This window comes from Genypterus blacodes, unplaced genomic scaffold (genome assembly GCF_046128005.1).
Source record: "Genypterus blacodes isolate CSIRO-AG114 ecotype Tasmania unplaced genomic scaffold, CSIRO-AGI_Gbla_v1 ptg000008l_1, whole genome shotgun sequence".
NCBI lineage: Eukaryota > Metazoa > Chordata > Actinopteri > Ophidiiformes > Ophidiidae > Genypterus > Genypterus blacodes.
The window spans coordinates 2,873,615-2,886,379 of NW_027466822.1; the positions used below are offsets into that span (position 1 = coordinate 2,873,615).

The 12,765-nt window shown below is 40.6% G+C and overlaps 1 protein-coding gene and 1 non-coding gene across 2 annotated transcripts; one reads left to right on the top strand and one right to left on the bottom strand.

Annotated features, from left to right (window-relative positions):
- Window positions 1-4,243: 4,243 nt before the first annotated feature.
- Window positions 4,244-4,354, bottom strand: trnal-caa (transfer RNA leucine (anticodon CAA)). Its single transcript has 2 exons — window positions 4,317-4,354; window positions 4,244-4,289 (listed from the first exon to the last, which is right to left on the bottom strand). It is a non-coding gene; the product is annotated as a tRNA-Leu (tRNA).
- Window positions 4,355-5,117: 763 nt separating this feature from the next.
- On the top strand, window positions 5,118-10,014 carry dhrs12 (dehydrogenase/reductase (SDR family) member 12). The gene is made up of 10 exons (XM_076157281.1): window positions 5,118-5,239; window positions 6,963-7,096; window positions 7,279-7,361; window positions 7,796-7,888; window positions 7,992-8,073; window positions 8,340-8,401; window positions 8,520-8,624; window positions 8,721-8,811; window positions 9,326-9,463; window positions 9,648-10,014. Exons 1-10 carry the CDS (start codon window positions 5,184-5,186, stop codon window positions 9,764-9,766), a joined length of 963 nt encoding a protein of 320 aa, XP_076013396.1. The 5' UTR covers window positions 5,118-5,183; the 3' UTR covers window positions 9,767-10,014.
- Window positions 10,015-12,765: the final 2,751 nt, after the last annotated feature.

The following is a 12,765-nucleotide window of genomic DNA, read 5'->3' on the forward strand; positions in this document are numbered from 1 at the left end:
TACCAAGCTCCTCCACCTTCCTCAGCCATGTTCCAAGATGCAATTTCATGGTAACATTTGTTGTTTGGCAAATTACTAGAGGTGCAGCATGTGACGATGTCACTGGATCTTCACAGGTAGCCATGCCAGTCAGGTTCTTCTGGAGCAGATGGTCATAATAATACAGCTTCAACACCTGGAACTGGATTCCATCTTCAGTCTGGGGGAAAAATAATATTGTCACATATCTTCATGCACTGTAATTCTGTGCAACTCAAGTGGAACATGAATTCCCTTTAGGGCCAATTTAAACTTTGTTTGGCTTGATGTTTTTAATAAACATTTAATTCATGGCAATTTACAAAACACCTCACTATAGGAAATTAAAATTAAGGGAGATGGGGGTTCCGGACCTGTCCAGGAAGAACTTACTGCAAATTGCCTGAATTGTATATTTGGTCACATTACATTTTAGAGTGGCGGAACGTGAATGTGACCGATTTAAACCTGCACTACCATGCACAGTAACTGGACTGTGTCATTAGTCATTTTGTCAGTCTCCCTTACCACATGAGGGCTGCCCGACAATTGTTAAATTTCCTTTCAAGTGAGACTTAACCTTTCTTGCTGAACAGTAATAGTTTGCACTGAAGAGGCTTTTTCAGACTTATCCATTTTGTGCAGTTTGTCGTGATTCATAGGTACTTGAATGCTTCCCTACAAATTCCTAATATATTAAATTATGACTATAGTTTTGTTAATGGTGTGCATGCTAAATTATGATTTAGCATGCATTGATGTTCAATTTTGTCTTCTCCCCCTGTGTGGAAGATAGTGATTGGAATCATTTTTAGGCATTTGAAATTCCGTATTAAAAAAATGTTTTACAAATTTACCAGTTTTGTCATGTGGCAGCCAGTAAGAGGGAACTTCAGCAGCAACCAGCGTGCATGAATATGAACAGAACCTCGACACTCTTCTGACAACAGAAAACCATCTAAGGAAAAAAATAAGTTTGCTTATGGTTGAGCTGGCATCGCTTTTGTGGAATCGCATAGCAGGTAGAAATCGAACACACCTTCCACTTGTAGATCCGAGTGTCGGATCAGCGAAATGCGCACGGACAGCGTTTCATCGCTGCAGTGATACCGAGGCTGGTTTAGATCAGACAGCTCCTGGCCGGCTTCATCCCCTGCAAGTGGGACAGACACATGGCCTGAGGTATTTTTGCTTTTTAAAAAAACATTGCACAGCCGTTCATTTGTTGCCATGGTTGTGTTAAATCTCAAATGAAGCTGGATCTTACCTTGTAGAAATTTCCAAACCTCTGCAGGAAAAGTCCTGGAGGTCCACTTTGGAAGTTCCCTCCCAGTACCGTTTTCAAGCAGTTCCGAGTCCGACAAACGGCCAACTGCGCCCTCTTCGCTGTGTCCATTGTTGAGCCGGGCTAGAGGCAAAATGATCCAAACCCAAGCCATCAGTGCGGGCGCCATGGCAGCGTGCTGGTCCCGTCCGGTCTGCTCAGCTCGGCCGTGCTCCTGATTGAACACCTGGCGCCCAGAGATTGGAGGCCAGAGAGACTCACCTGGCTATTTAAAACCTGCCGTCTAATTACATCCGGGAAGCGAAGCAGGTGTGTGCGATTTAACGCGCGTGCGTGCGTGCGCGCGTGCGCGCGTGCGTGCGTGATTAAATTAGAATATTGTGGAAAAGTTATTTTATTTCGGTAATTCCATTCAAAAAGTGAATCTTCTATATGTTATAGGTCAATATTGTACTTAAGGTTAAGTCAATACTCTAATAACCTTTAAATTGTCTCTCAGTCTAGTTCAGTAGGCTACACAATCATATTATAATTTATTGTGTGGACAAGATGTTTCAAGATGTTTCATGGCATCAGTTCCTGGCTGAGGCTTGGTGACACACCTGCTGACCCCTGCTTACATCACTGATGTTTCATCCATTAGATGTAAGTTACATTAACACCACAACCTATCCTCTGCTTTCAACCCATCCAGCATGAACCCTGAGCAGAGGGCAGCCACTGTGCAGGGCCCAGAGACCAAAGTCAAGTCTAAGCCAGTGCCTTGCTCAAGGGCACCTTAGGACACCTAACATACGTGTTTTTTGAGGCACCACCATCTATACAACATATATATATGTATATAAACAACGAACAAAAAGTTTGGAAATTTGTGTTTGGTAGATTATTCTCTGTTGTAACAATGCCTCTTGGCAATACATTTTATACCGTTGGAAAGCCTGTTTAGTTCCCTTTTAAATGTTTCCCCATTTGTAAGGAAGATGTATTTGTGGGATGAGCAGCACAGCTGAGTATGTGGGTTGCGCTCATGAAAAATTAGCCAAATCGTCTCTGCCAATGCCGAACAGCTTATTCTGCTGTTGCTATTGACTCTTGTTTGGTGTTGTTTGGTGGATTGGATGATTGAAGTCTATCGGTAACAAGGAAGAAACAAGACATATTGGCAATTTTACAATTTATTCATTCAACACCAACCTTAAAACCTGAACCCATGAACCTTACCTGGCTTCCAGCTGGTCCCTCTGAGAGCCTGGATAGAGGGAGGGTGGGTCACAGTTCTGTGGGTCTTATAACCTTCTAAACCTTAAAACCTTTTAAACCTTTTAAACCTTTTAAACCTTTAAAACCTTTTCAACCTTAAAACCTTTTAAACCATAAAACCTTAAAACCTTTTCAACCGCCAACCTTTTAAACCTTAAAAACACCAACCTTTTAAAACCAAGACCAGGCTGGTGACCAGCATGAGGAGGAGGTGCCAGGCTGTTGTGGCTGTGTATGGTTCTTCCACACGCTACTGAGGCTCCTGACCATTTGTTATATGAATAAATTGTAAAATTGCCAATATGTCTTGTTTCTACCTTGTTACTGATAGACTTCAATCATCCAATCCACCTAACAACAACACCAAACAAGAGTCAATAGCAACAGCAGAATAAGCTGTTGCTGTTGGGCATTGGCAGAGACGATTTGGCAAATTTTTCATGAGCGCAACCCACATACTCAGCTGTGCTGCTCATCCCACAAATACATGTTCCTTACAAATGGGGCACCGTTTAAAAGGGGACTAAACAGGCTTTCCAACAGTATAAAATGTATTGCCAAGAAGCATTGTTACAACAGAGAAATAATCTACCAAACACAAATTTCCGAACTTTTTTGTTCGATGTTTATATACACAATAACTTACAATCGATAAAGTCTGCAGGTAAAAAAGGAGATTAAATTTGCTTTACTCTCTATCTTCACTTTGAGTCCTGATTTGCTGAAATTAGATTCAATCCATTCATATATCCAAATAATGTATATTCCATATTGCTCCAAAATCAGGTTGTTGTGTTCTTGCACATGTTGGATGCCAATCGACTGGCATCAAATGTTGATGAGGGTCTTTATCTAAATGTGGTCACTGGTGAAGAGGAGATCCTGATCTGATGGACTGATTACTCTCACCTGTGTTTTGGCAGGCAGGGAGACCCGGAGAGAAATGTCTGGATTGAACAGCAGAGAGAGAGAGTGAACTTCTTGTGGTGCGTGGCTGCCATTGAGGCCTATTTGAGATATTTGAGTTAGAGGCAGCATCAGTGGTTAAGGGATTAACAAAGGTGGTAGCAGCTTAAAACCTTCACAAAGTTAATAACAATATGTTTGTCAATGAGAATATGATGAATATAAGTATTGTACGAAAAGGGAAAAGAGATTATTTATATTGAGAATTTCATGTGTCATATTTTCTTATTCATATTATTTAATTTATGTTGTGTTTTTAAGATTAGAATAAAAATTGTAACCATAAAATGCATTGTAATGCATTGTAATGACAAATACAAATGTAACAACAATTAAACAAATAAATACACAACATTCGATACATTTCACTTTACATATTTCATATTTTCTTATTCATATGCTCATTGAATTAACGTAATTTAATTTTCATGGTTAATTTTTATTGTTAACGCAGTATTATTCTGAAAGCCAGACGCCTATACGGGGTGGTTGAGGCGTCATTAACCCACACTGGTTGAAACGCCATTAACCCATCCGTCAAAAAGCCGTACATTCACTATTTAATTAAATAGCGCAATATTGTAAAAATGCATACGAGTAGTGGGAATGGGGCGTGTTTTAGATTTTGGTATTATTTCCACCGTTATCGTCAGTGGTAAAAGCTGGGTACTTCAGTGTGTTCAGCTGTAAAAAAAAAAAAAAAAAAAAAGATGTTGTCAGAAGTGGGATTCGAACCCACGCCTCCATTCGGAGACCAGAAGTCCCGTATTACGGAAGGATTTTTCACCTTGAGTCTGGCGCCTTAGACCGCTCGGCCATCCTGACAACTACGATTTGTGTTGACTTCACACAGGTTTTCACAGTGGAAGAGCGGTGACGCGACGGTTATTACATATTTGGAGGTTAGGAGTTGACCTGTGATGGTTAATGTTTTGAACGGTATTTCAATGGGAGAGAACCCTTCCGATCGTGTTTGAGAGCTGAGAAAATGGCTGTTTGCATCATGTTGATGCGAACGTCGGCGCCATCCTCTATTTTGAAACGATCATTCATCGCTATGAAAACAGAAATACACACCAACATCATAGACATCCTTATGCATTTTTAGTGGTGGTATGTTGGTACTGAATTTAAACAATTAATACAAAACAAATGATCCAGAATGCAGTAGCTTGTCAGAAACAGCAGGGGTCACTGTGCAGCTCATATCTCTCGACTGGCGTCACTCATTGCATGCACCATGCAAGGATATAACGAACTGTTAAAAGAGCACTGTGCATTGCATATATAATTCATTATCATTGTTGTTGAAAAAGGTTGTTACTTCAAATGAGAGGTTTCTGGGATTTTTTTCTCTTAAGTTGATGAGCAACAAACCAGTTTGATCTCTCTCTCTCTCTCTCTTAATCACTCACAATCTCTCGCTCTCTCTCGCAAAGTGCGTCTCCAGACCAAAAGACCCATGTTGATGGGAAGCTGTTAACTGGAGAATGGCGCCTTGGATTGTAATAATAAATACAAATGTATGCAGTAATGTCCTCATTTGTCCGGAGAGGGCGCTGTAGGGGTTTATCACGTGACTCCCCTGACCCGCCCACGTTACTACATAACCACTTAGCTTGTGAAACAATTACGCCAGTTTTGTTGAGAAAACATGTCGATTTACAGGAATACCGTCTGGTTTGTCAAAGGACTTAAAGAATATACAAGGCAAGTGTGCACTTTTCATTCTACTTGAGAGTTAGCAGGTTGTCTTACGTGTGGATCTATTAGTTTCTACGGTTTGCATAACAAACAAACAAATAATCAGTCTTTTTTCATATTTATTGCGGTAACTTAGACAATGTGCCGCTGTTGGTGTTTGTCTGGCTCATGTTCATCTTACGGGGACGTTCATTTCCACTCGCCTGTCTATTATCTATGGGCAATGATTACATAGGGTGTTGCGCAAGGACTGGTTGCCATGTTATCTGGTGACTTCGTCGCCGATTGCTCGTATGACGGCGGTTGTAAACACTTCTTTAGTGTAACGGAGTGGTGTGTTTGCGTTTGCAGTGTGCTCATTGTCTGTCGCCAATAAGGCGGGTTACTAGCGACAGAAGGAGGCAGAAAAAAACCTACAAGTGAATACATTTTTGTTGTAAAGGTTTTTGTGAGGTAGTGTCTCCATGTATATGCGTATGCTGGCAGTATAAACTGACATTGAATTTACTTTTGTACTTGTACTATGCAAAGACAATACAAATTGTAGTGTCTGTAAAGCTGAAAAAGACATAGAGCTTGCCACACAAATATTTATGTTACTATTTATTACTGTTATACTGTGCGTTATTAATTGAACACATTTTAGTGAACTACACTCTTCCTACCGCTCCTGCATGTATTTAAGTTGTGGAACAGGTTCACTTCCTCCAGTTGACATGCAGTAGCATTAACAATTTGACATACATACAGTATATGTACATACATATACACTGTTGCCCATATATATATAAAGTATTTTTATTCCAATTTTATGCGCAACAGTGTGTAATTTAAACTTAACAAGAACTGCATTCACTGTGAAGAGATTGAACTTTACAATGCATAGCAACAATCAAAGTAACACTCTGCTTTGCAAAGTGTCATCTGTGTCCCGACACTATAATGGAATTGCATATCTTGGCTCAGGTGTGTGGCAGGAGACCTCAGTGCATGGGCCAAGGTCCTTACAAATAAATCAGAAACAGAATCTCCTCCCATCAGCTACTGCTAAGCCAAGCCAAAGGGGCACAGGTAGGGAAACAAGCCTGACAATGGTTCTGCCTTTTCTTAACGTCTAACATCGAATCAACTAAATGGCAGCCAATACAGTTCAAACAATAAAAGAAACAAAACTGGCCTGGTCAAAATTATTGATACCAGGTTGCACTGATATTTCAAGCAGACATCTCTCTTCTTTCTCTTGTGCATGTTCAGTGTTGGGCTTACAATGATACCAAACAGCACATGGCCAACTTTGATCCATTTAAATAGAACGAACATACGAATTATAAGATTGGAGATATCTGCTTCTAATTAAAGAAAATAATCGGATTAAAATTTTACTGCAAGCCAATTATTCAATTCATTTTCATTTGTTCTATTACTTGAAATAGTACGTTACCTTGAACATTAAAAGCAAAACCTAAATCACATGGTATATTTTGAAATTATGTAAGACATTTTTTTCAATGTAAATCGGTTTTTATTTCAGTTGGAAGTCTTTCAAAACTAGTTTCATGGTCAGGACATTTGTTGGGATATCAATCATTAATGCCTTGAAGTCTGCACCAAAAAGCACTGAATTTCAATCCCCATCCCCAAATATGCATTCTGCCAGCCTTTAACCCATTCACAAATCATTTTACATTTGAAAGAAACACATTCATTTTGTTGTACTTTGCTCAAACAGGGGTGGCTACGAGGCTGCAGCAAAGCATTTCACTCCAGACGACCTACAAGTGGACCTGAGTGGGAGGTCTTTTGTGATAACAGGGGCCAACAGTGGTATAGGAAAAGCTGCAGCACAAGAGATCGCCAGCAGAGGTCAGTGTATGGACAAAATTATAAAGAGGCAGTTTTTTCTTTCTTACCTTCACACTTAAGCCTTTAATGTGAATGTAGCTTCTGTGTTGTGCAGCCGCTCAGTGGTTTGCTTACTTTCCAGTAAAACACAGCCTCTTTCTGGGAGTATTCAATAACAAAATGCTTTATTTGTGCGTCTACAGGGGGAACCATTCACATGGTGTGTCGAAACAAGGACAGAGCAGAAGCAGCTAAAGATGAAATAGTAGAACAGAGTAAAAATCAGGTAATAATTAATGTTTTTTTATTCTTTCCCCCCCCCCCCCCCCCCCCCAACAAATTATCTTTTTTATTTTTCGTACTTTTTTCACATTTAAATATCTGATTTAAACTGAAGCAAACAATGAGACACATCTATGGAACATTTACTCATAATAAATAGAATTCCAATTTAAAATCATCAAACAAAGGCCTTAGTTACAGGGTAAGTGAGAGGAGGTTTCAACCTGAGCCTGAAGGGTTATTGAAACCTCCTTATCCAAAAAGGACTATGTTATACATAGCTCTAATCTAGTCGATTCACAAAACAACTGCTTAACTCATTTATACATTAGCATATTTTAAGAAATCTGTTAAATTTGCTACTACTGACATTTCATTATGAGATTTAAAAAAAACCTGTGTTGATTACTGATTGGGATCACCTTATTTTATTTGCAGAATGTCCATGTACATATTGTGGATCTATCCAGCGCTCACCAAGTGTGGGAGTTTGCACAGAACTTCTCTCAGAACAACACCGTCCATGTATTGGTACGTATCTACACGCCATCAGTCTAACCCTCCCTAACCCTTCAACAGTTATTTAAAACACAATTTATATTTCTTTGTGTGTTGTTGTTTTGATGTTTACCAGATAAACAATGCAGGCTGTATGGTGAATCAGAGAGAGTTAACTGAGGAGGGTTTGGAAAAAAACTTTGCCACAAATACACTCGGTAAGGATGCTTTCTACAGAGGATATGACCAAACATGGTCACTTTGTGTTCTATAAGGATTCAGTGAGAATTTCAGCAAATTCGATAAATGTGTTTGGGTTTTTGAGTATATTTGCAATATTTTAACAACAAAGTGTTTAGCAACAACACAAAATACATGAATGTTTTTATCAGGCTGCACAGTAGACACAGTTTCGCTTTAGGGTTTTCATGCATGAAGCTCCAGGTAAGGTGCTGAACTGACTTCTGTGTTTTTGTGTTTTCAGGCACGTATATTATCACGACAGCACTGATGCCTGCCTTAAAGAAGGTCCAAGACTCCAGAGTGGTGGGTGGGGCTCACCATGTCATAAATACAAGCCCTATTAATGCACAGATATCCAACAAAAACCTTCGCCCTCATGTGAATCCCAATGATGAAAGGTTCTCATGACTGTCTCACCCAGATCACTGTGTCATCTGGAGGGATGCTGACACAGAAGCTGAACGTAGACGACCTCCAGTTTGAGAAGGGGACATTTGATGGCACTATGGCCTATGCTCAAAACAAGGTAACATACACTGGGTTAAAGGAGGAACTACACAGAGCCTATGTTTACATGTTTGTATTTGTTGACACATCTTTGTGTTTTCATTTCATTGCACAGCGTCAGCAGGTGATTCTGACTGAGAGATGGGCTTCACAGCACAAAGAAGTCCACTTCTCCTCCATGCACCCTGGCTGGGCTGACACACCGGGTAAACACAACTGAACAAGTCCACTACACTTATTTACTGAAGATCCATCAGACAATCCAGTCAAATTAGTGACACAAGCTACACCCAATATGTTAATGAGATTACTTCAAGGTTAGATAAGATAAGGTACTTCGTTTTAGTCAGGTCACATGCAATTAGCACAATGTTTATCACACGTAACTTGAAAGTTGTCTTACACCCCATCTTACATATCACACACACACACACATGCATTATAGAGGGGGTGCAGGGCTCAAGTTGAGGTTGTAAAAATACTTTCTGAAAAATATTAGTAGAAATGCACTTAGATGAGGCTTTATGCACGACACGAGGTTTGTAAGTTTGTTGAGGCAGGTTCAGAAGTTAGCATCGCATTTTCATTATTGTTGTAGCTTTCATGTAAAGATAGCCTATGGATTGTTGAACCTCCTGTGTCTTACTAACCCATGAGCTCACCATATGTTCCACCTTTAACTGAAGATGTGACGTGAAGTTGTGTTTCTCCTGACCGTAGCTGTCCAGTCGTCCATGCCGGGCTTCCATGCAAAAATGCAGGGCCGACTTCGCACAGAGACCATGGGAGCTGACACGGTGGTGTGGCTGGCTGCGGCTGCAGCTGCTGCCAAGCAGCCAAGTGGACTCTTCTTCCAGGGTCAGAAACAAACACCTCTTCTTTTGACAATTTTGACACCCTGAATAAGATGAAATAATTTCTGAATGGAATTATTTCACACATTCCATTCCTCCCTGTCGGAGTCACAGCAGAATGTGGTGTAAGGGCTCTTAACAAAACATCATTGCACATTCAAAAACCCTTTCCTTTTCCCCCCTTGCAGATCGTAAAGCTGTAGCGACCCACCTGCCTCTGGCCTCTTCCAGGTCCACACCGCAGGAAGAGGAGAAACTTCTCCAAGTTCTCGAGCAGTTTGCTGCCAAGTTCAAACAGTTTTCATAAACCAAACACTCCTCACAACAGATACTACTCGTAATCTGGTTGGACTAGAATAAGCTTGTAAATCAGTGTCATGTCATGCTGGTGAAAATCCAATTTAATTTTGCCATTTTAAATGTTGTTGATATAAAATGCAGCATTGCTACCTCAGAGGCAGACTTGTTGAAGCATAACCTAGCTCTCATTTAATATCTAGAAGCAAATAGTGATACTAATTTCTGTAAAACATTTGAGTAAATTATTGTGATAAATCTTGATTGGTATTGTCTTTGTGTGTGTATCTTTTTTTTAAAATATATATCTATGTTCTCTGACTGAGAATGATCCTACTCCGGAGTTTATGAGCAGATCTGTATGTTTCAGTCAGGCAAGGTGGCTCCCATCAAAGTCCAACTATTGCAAAAACATCACTGACATTTCTCAAAGAATCAGAATCAGAAGAGCTTTATTGCCAAGTAAGTTTTCACTCACAAGGAATTTGTTCTGGTCGTTGGTGCGATCAACATATGAGCAACAGCAAATCTACAGTAAAAAAAACATACATTGTTTTATACAGAAAGTGTAACTGAATGGGTGCAAAGATAAATATAATATGAACCAAATGTGCAATATTCAAACTGCAAAAAAATTAAATTAAAACACACAAAATTAAATCAATTAAACGTGCAAGTTACAAAGTACAAATGTGCAAGTACCAATTGTTCTGATTGTATGGTCAGTGGAAGACCTGGGCCTTGTTGATGAGGCCGACTGGAAGGGAAGAAGCTGAATTTGTGGCGTGAGGTTTTGGTCCTAATGGACCTCAGCCTCCTGCCAGAGGGGAGGTTTGTGTCCAGATTGTGTCCAGGGTGGGAGGGGTCGGCCACAATCTTGCCTGCCCGCCTCAGTGACCCGGAGGTGTACAGGTCTGGATTTGGATTTTCCACCTTCCGGCAGGACAGAGCTACGGAGTCAGGTAAACACAGGGGTGGTGGGGTGTGTATTATGGTTGACTGAAATTGGGGTACAGATGTAGCAGTCTTAACACCAAACTGCTCACCAGACCTGGAACTACTAACTGTAAAAGTACGCCCCTTCTACCCCCGCGGGAATTCAGCTGCCATCATCACAACTGTTTACACCCCCACCCCTTTGCTGATGACACCACCATCCCTGGTCTCATCTCAAACAACGATGGACTGCCTACAGAAAAGAGCTCAGTGCCTTGGCAACCTGGTGCCAGGAAAACAACGGCAAACAAAGGAGATGATTGTGGATTACAGGAAACGGCAGGAGGGGCACGCCCCCATTCATATCACTGGGGCTGAGGTGGAGAGAGTTTCCCATTTTAAGTTCCTCAGTCTACACACCAGCGAGGATCTCACCTAGTCAAGACATTGTCACAGCAGTGAAAACTGCTCAGAAGCGCCTGTACTTCCTGAGGAGACTCAAGAAGTTTGGCATGTCTACTAAGACTCTCACCAACTTCTACAGGTGTACTGTCGAGAGCATCCTCTCCTGCTGCATAACCGCGTGGTATGGCAGCTGCTGTGCTGAGGACTGCAAGGCCCTCCAGAAGGGTGGTAAAGACAGCGGAGCGCATCATTGGCTCCAACCTCCCCCACGTGCAAGGCATCTATCACACACTATGCCTTAGAAAAGCACAGAAAATCACCAAAGACCACAGCCACCCCTCACATGGACTGTTTAACCTTCTGCCATCTGGTAGACGCTACCGGAGCATCCGTGCACGGGCTACCAGACTCAAAAACAGCTTCTTCCCCCAGGCCAATAGGCTCCTTAACCAGTGACTTTGCACTTTGTTATCATATATATATATATATATATATATATATATATATGTATATAATTCTGTTGTTATTTAGTCTGGTCTGCTCTCTTATGCCATTTTCTTTTATGCTTAGTACTTTTGCACAATTTGCACTAAATTCTATATGCTGCTGTCAATGTCTCCTCCCAAAGAATTTCAATTTACAGTATGACTCAGTGTTTTACTGTGCAAATGACAATAAACTTGAAACTTGAGGTCCCAAAGGGAAGCAGATTGCAGCCAATCACCTTCTCTGCACAGCGGGTGATACGCTGCAGCCTGATACCCTCTTAAGTCAAGTTTATACTGTCGTGTGAGAATGACACATATGTACTTTTATATACAAAGAAAGAATTAATCAAAATGGAGGGTTAAGTCAGTAACACACACACACCCTCCATTCGGCATATTTGCTTCCTTTTAATTTGAGGAACTGTTATGGCAAACCAGTAACTCAGCAAAACCAGTTTATGTGCCATTAAATGACTCACTGACACACTTCAAACACCAGCATACATGGTGACGCATCAACTGTCAGCCTGTGAACAATCCCTCTGCACTGTTGTTACCTACCTTAACTGCAACCTTTTGGTAAATGGTGACTTTATATGTTGCAAAATATATAAATCGTCTAATGATTTCAGATCAATTTAAAGCTAGGACTCCATTCCTCAAACTGTCCCAACTTTTGTAAATGTGCACCACACCCCAATAACTATAGGTGAGGGTAAGCTTCCAATTTCAAATTCATTAAATAAGAAGTACAACAAAGGAAGTCTCTAAATGAACATACTTAAAATATAAAACCAAAATGTTCTCTATAGTCCTTCAGGGCCCTTGATTTGAATGGTATCTGCCCAACCCAGGAAGTGGAAGCAGGCATCTTACTGCTGGCACTTTGACAAAGTTCTGTATAAGAAAATCTTAATGTTGCATTCTGACAATAGAATTACTCAACTGTGGTTCAAGATCACTAGCATGAAAAGGTGAACATATTTAATTTTGCCGTTCTTGCTAAATAAAACCAATAAAAACAAAGGAAATCATTCTCGAAAGAAAAAAACTTCACTAGTTTCACCGTCTTCCAGACAGTATATGATTTTACGGGTCATTGTAATGAGGACATTATGTGCTAAATAAGCCACAGCATGCCCAGATGATTTGTTTGTGAAGTCAGCAGCTTGAACAGAGA

What these genes read in the sequence shown, in the direction of transcription:
- dhrs12 (XM_076157281.1), top strand. Translation starts at nt 5,184, where the DNA reads ATGTCGATTTACAGGAATACCGTCTGGTTTGTCAAAGGACTTAAAGAA. An exon ending in TAGAACAGAGTAAAAATCAG is followed by an intron (nt 7,362 to 7,795) that starts GTAATAATTAAT and finishes TTTTATTTGCAG; the next exon opens with AATGTCCATGTACATATTGT. An exon ending in TGGCCTATGCTCAAAACAAG is followed by an intron (nt 8,625 to 8,720) that starts GTAACATACACT and finishes TTCATTGCACAG; the next exon opens with CGTCAGCAGGTGATTCTGAC.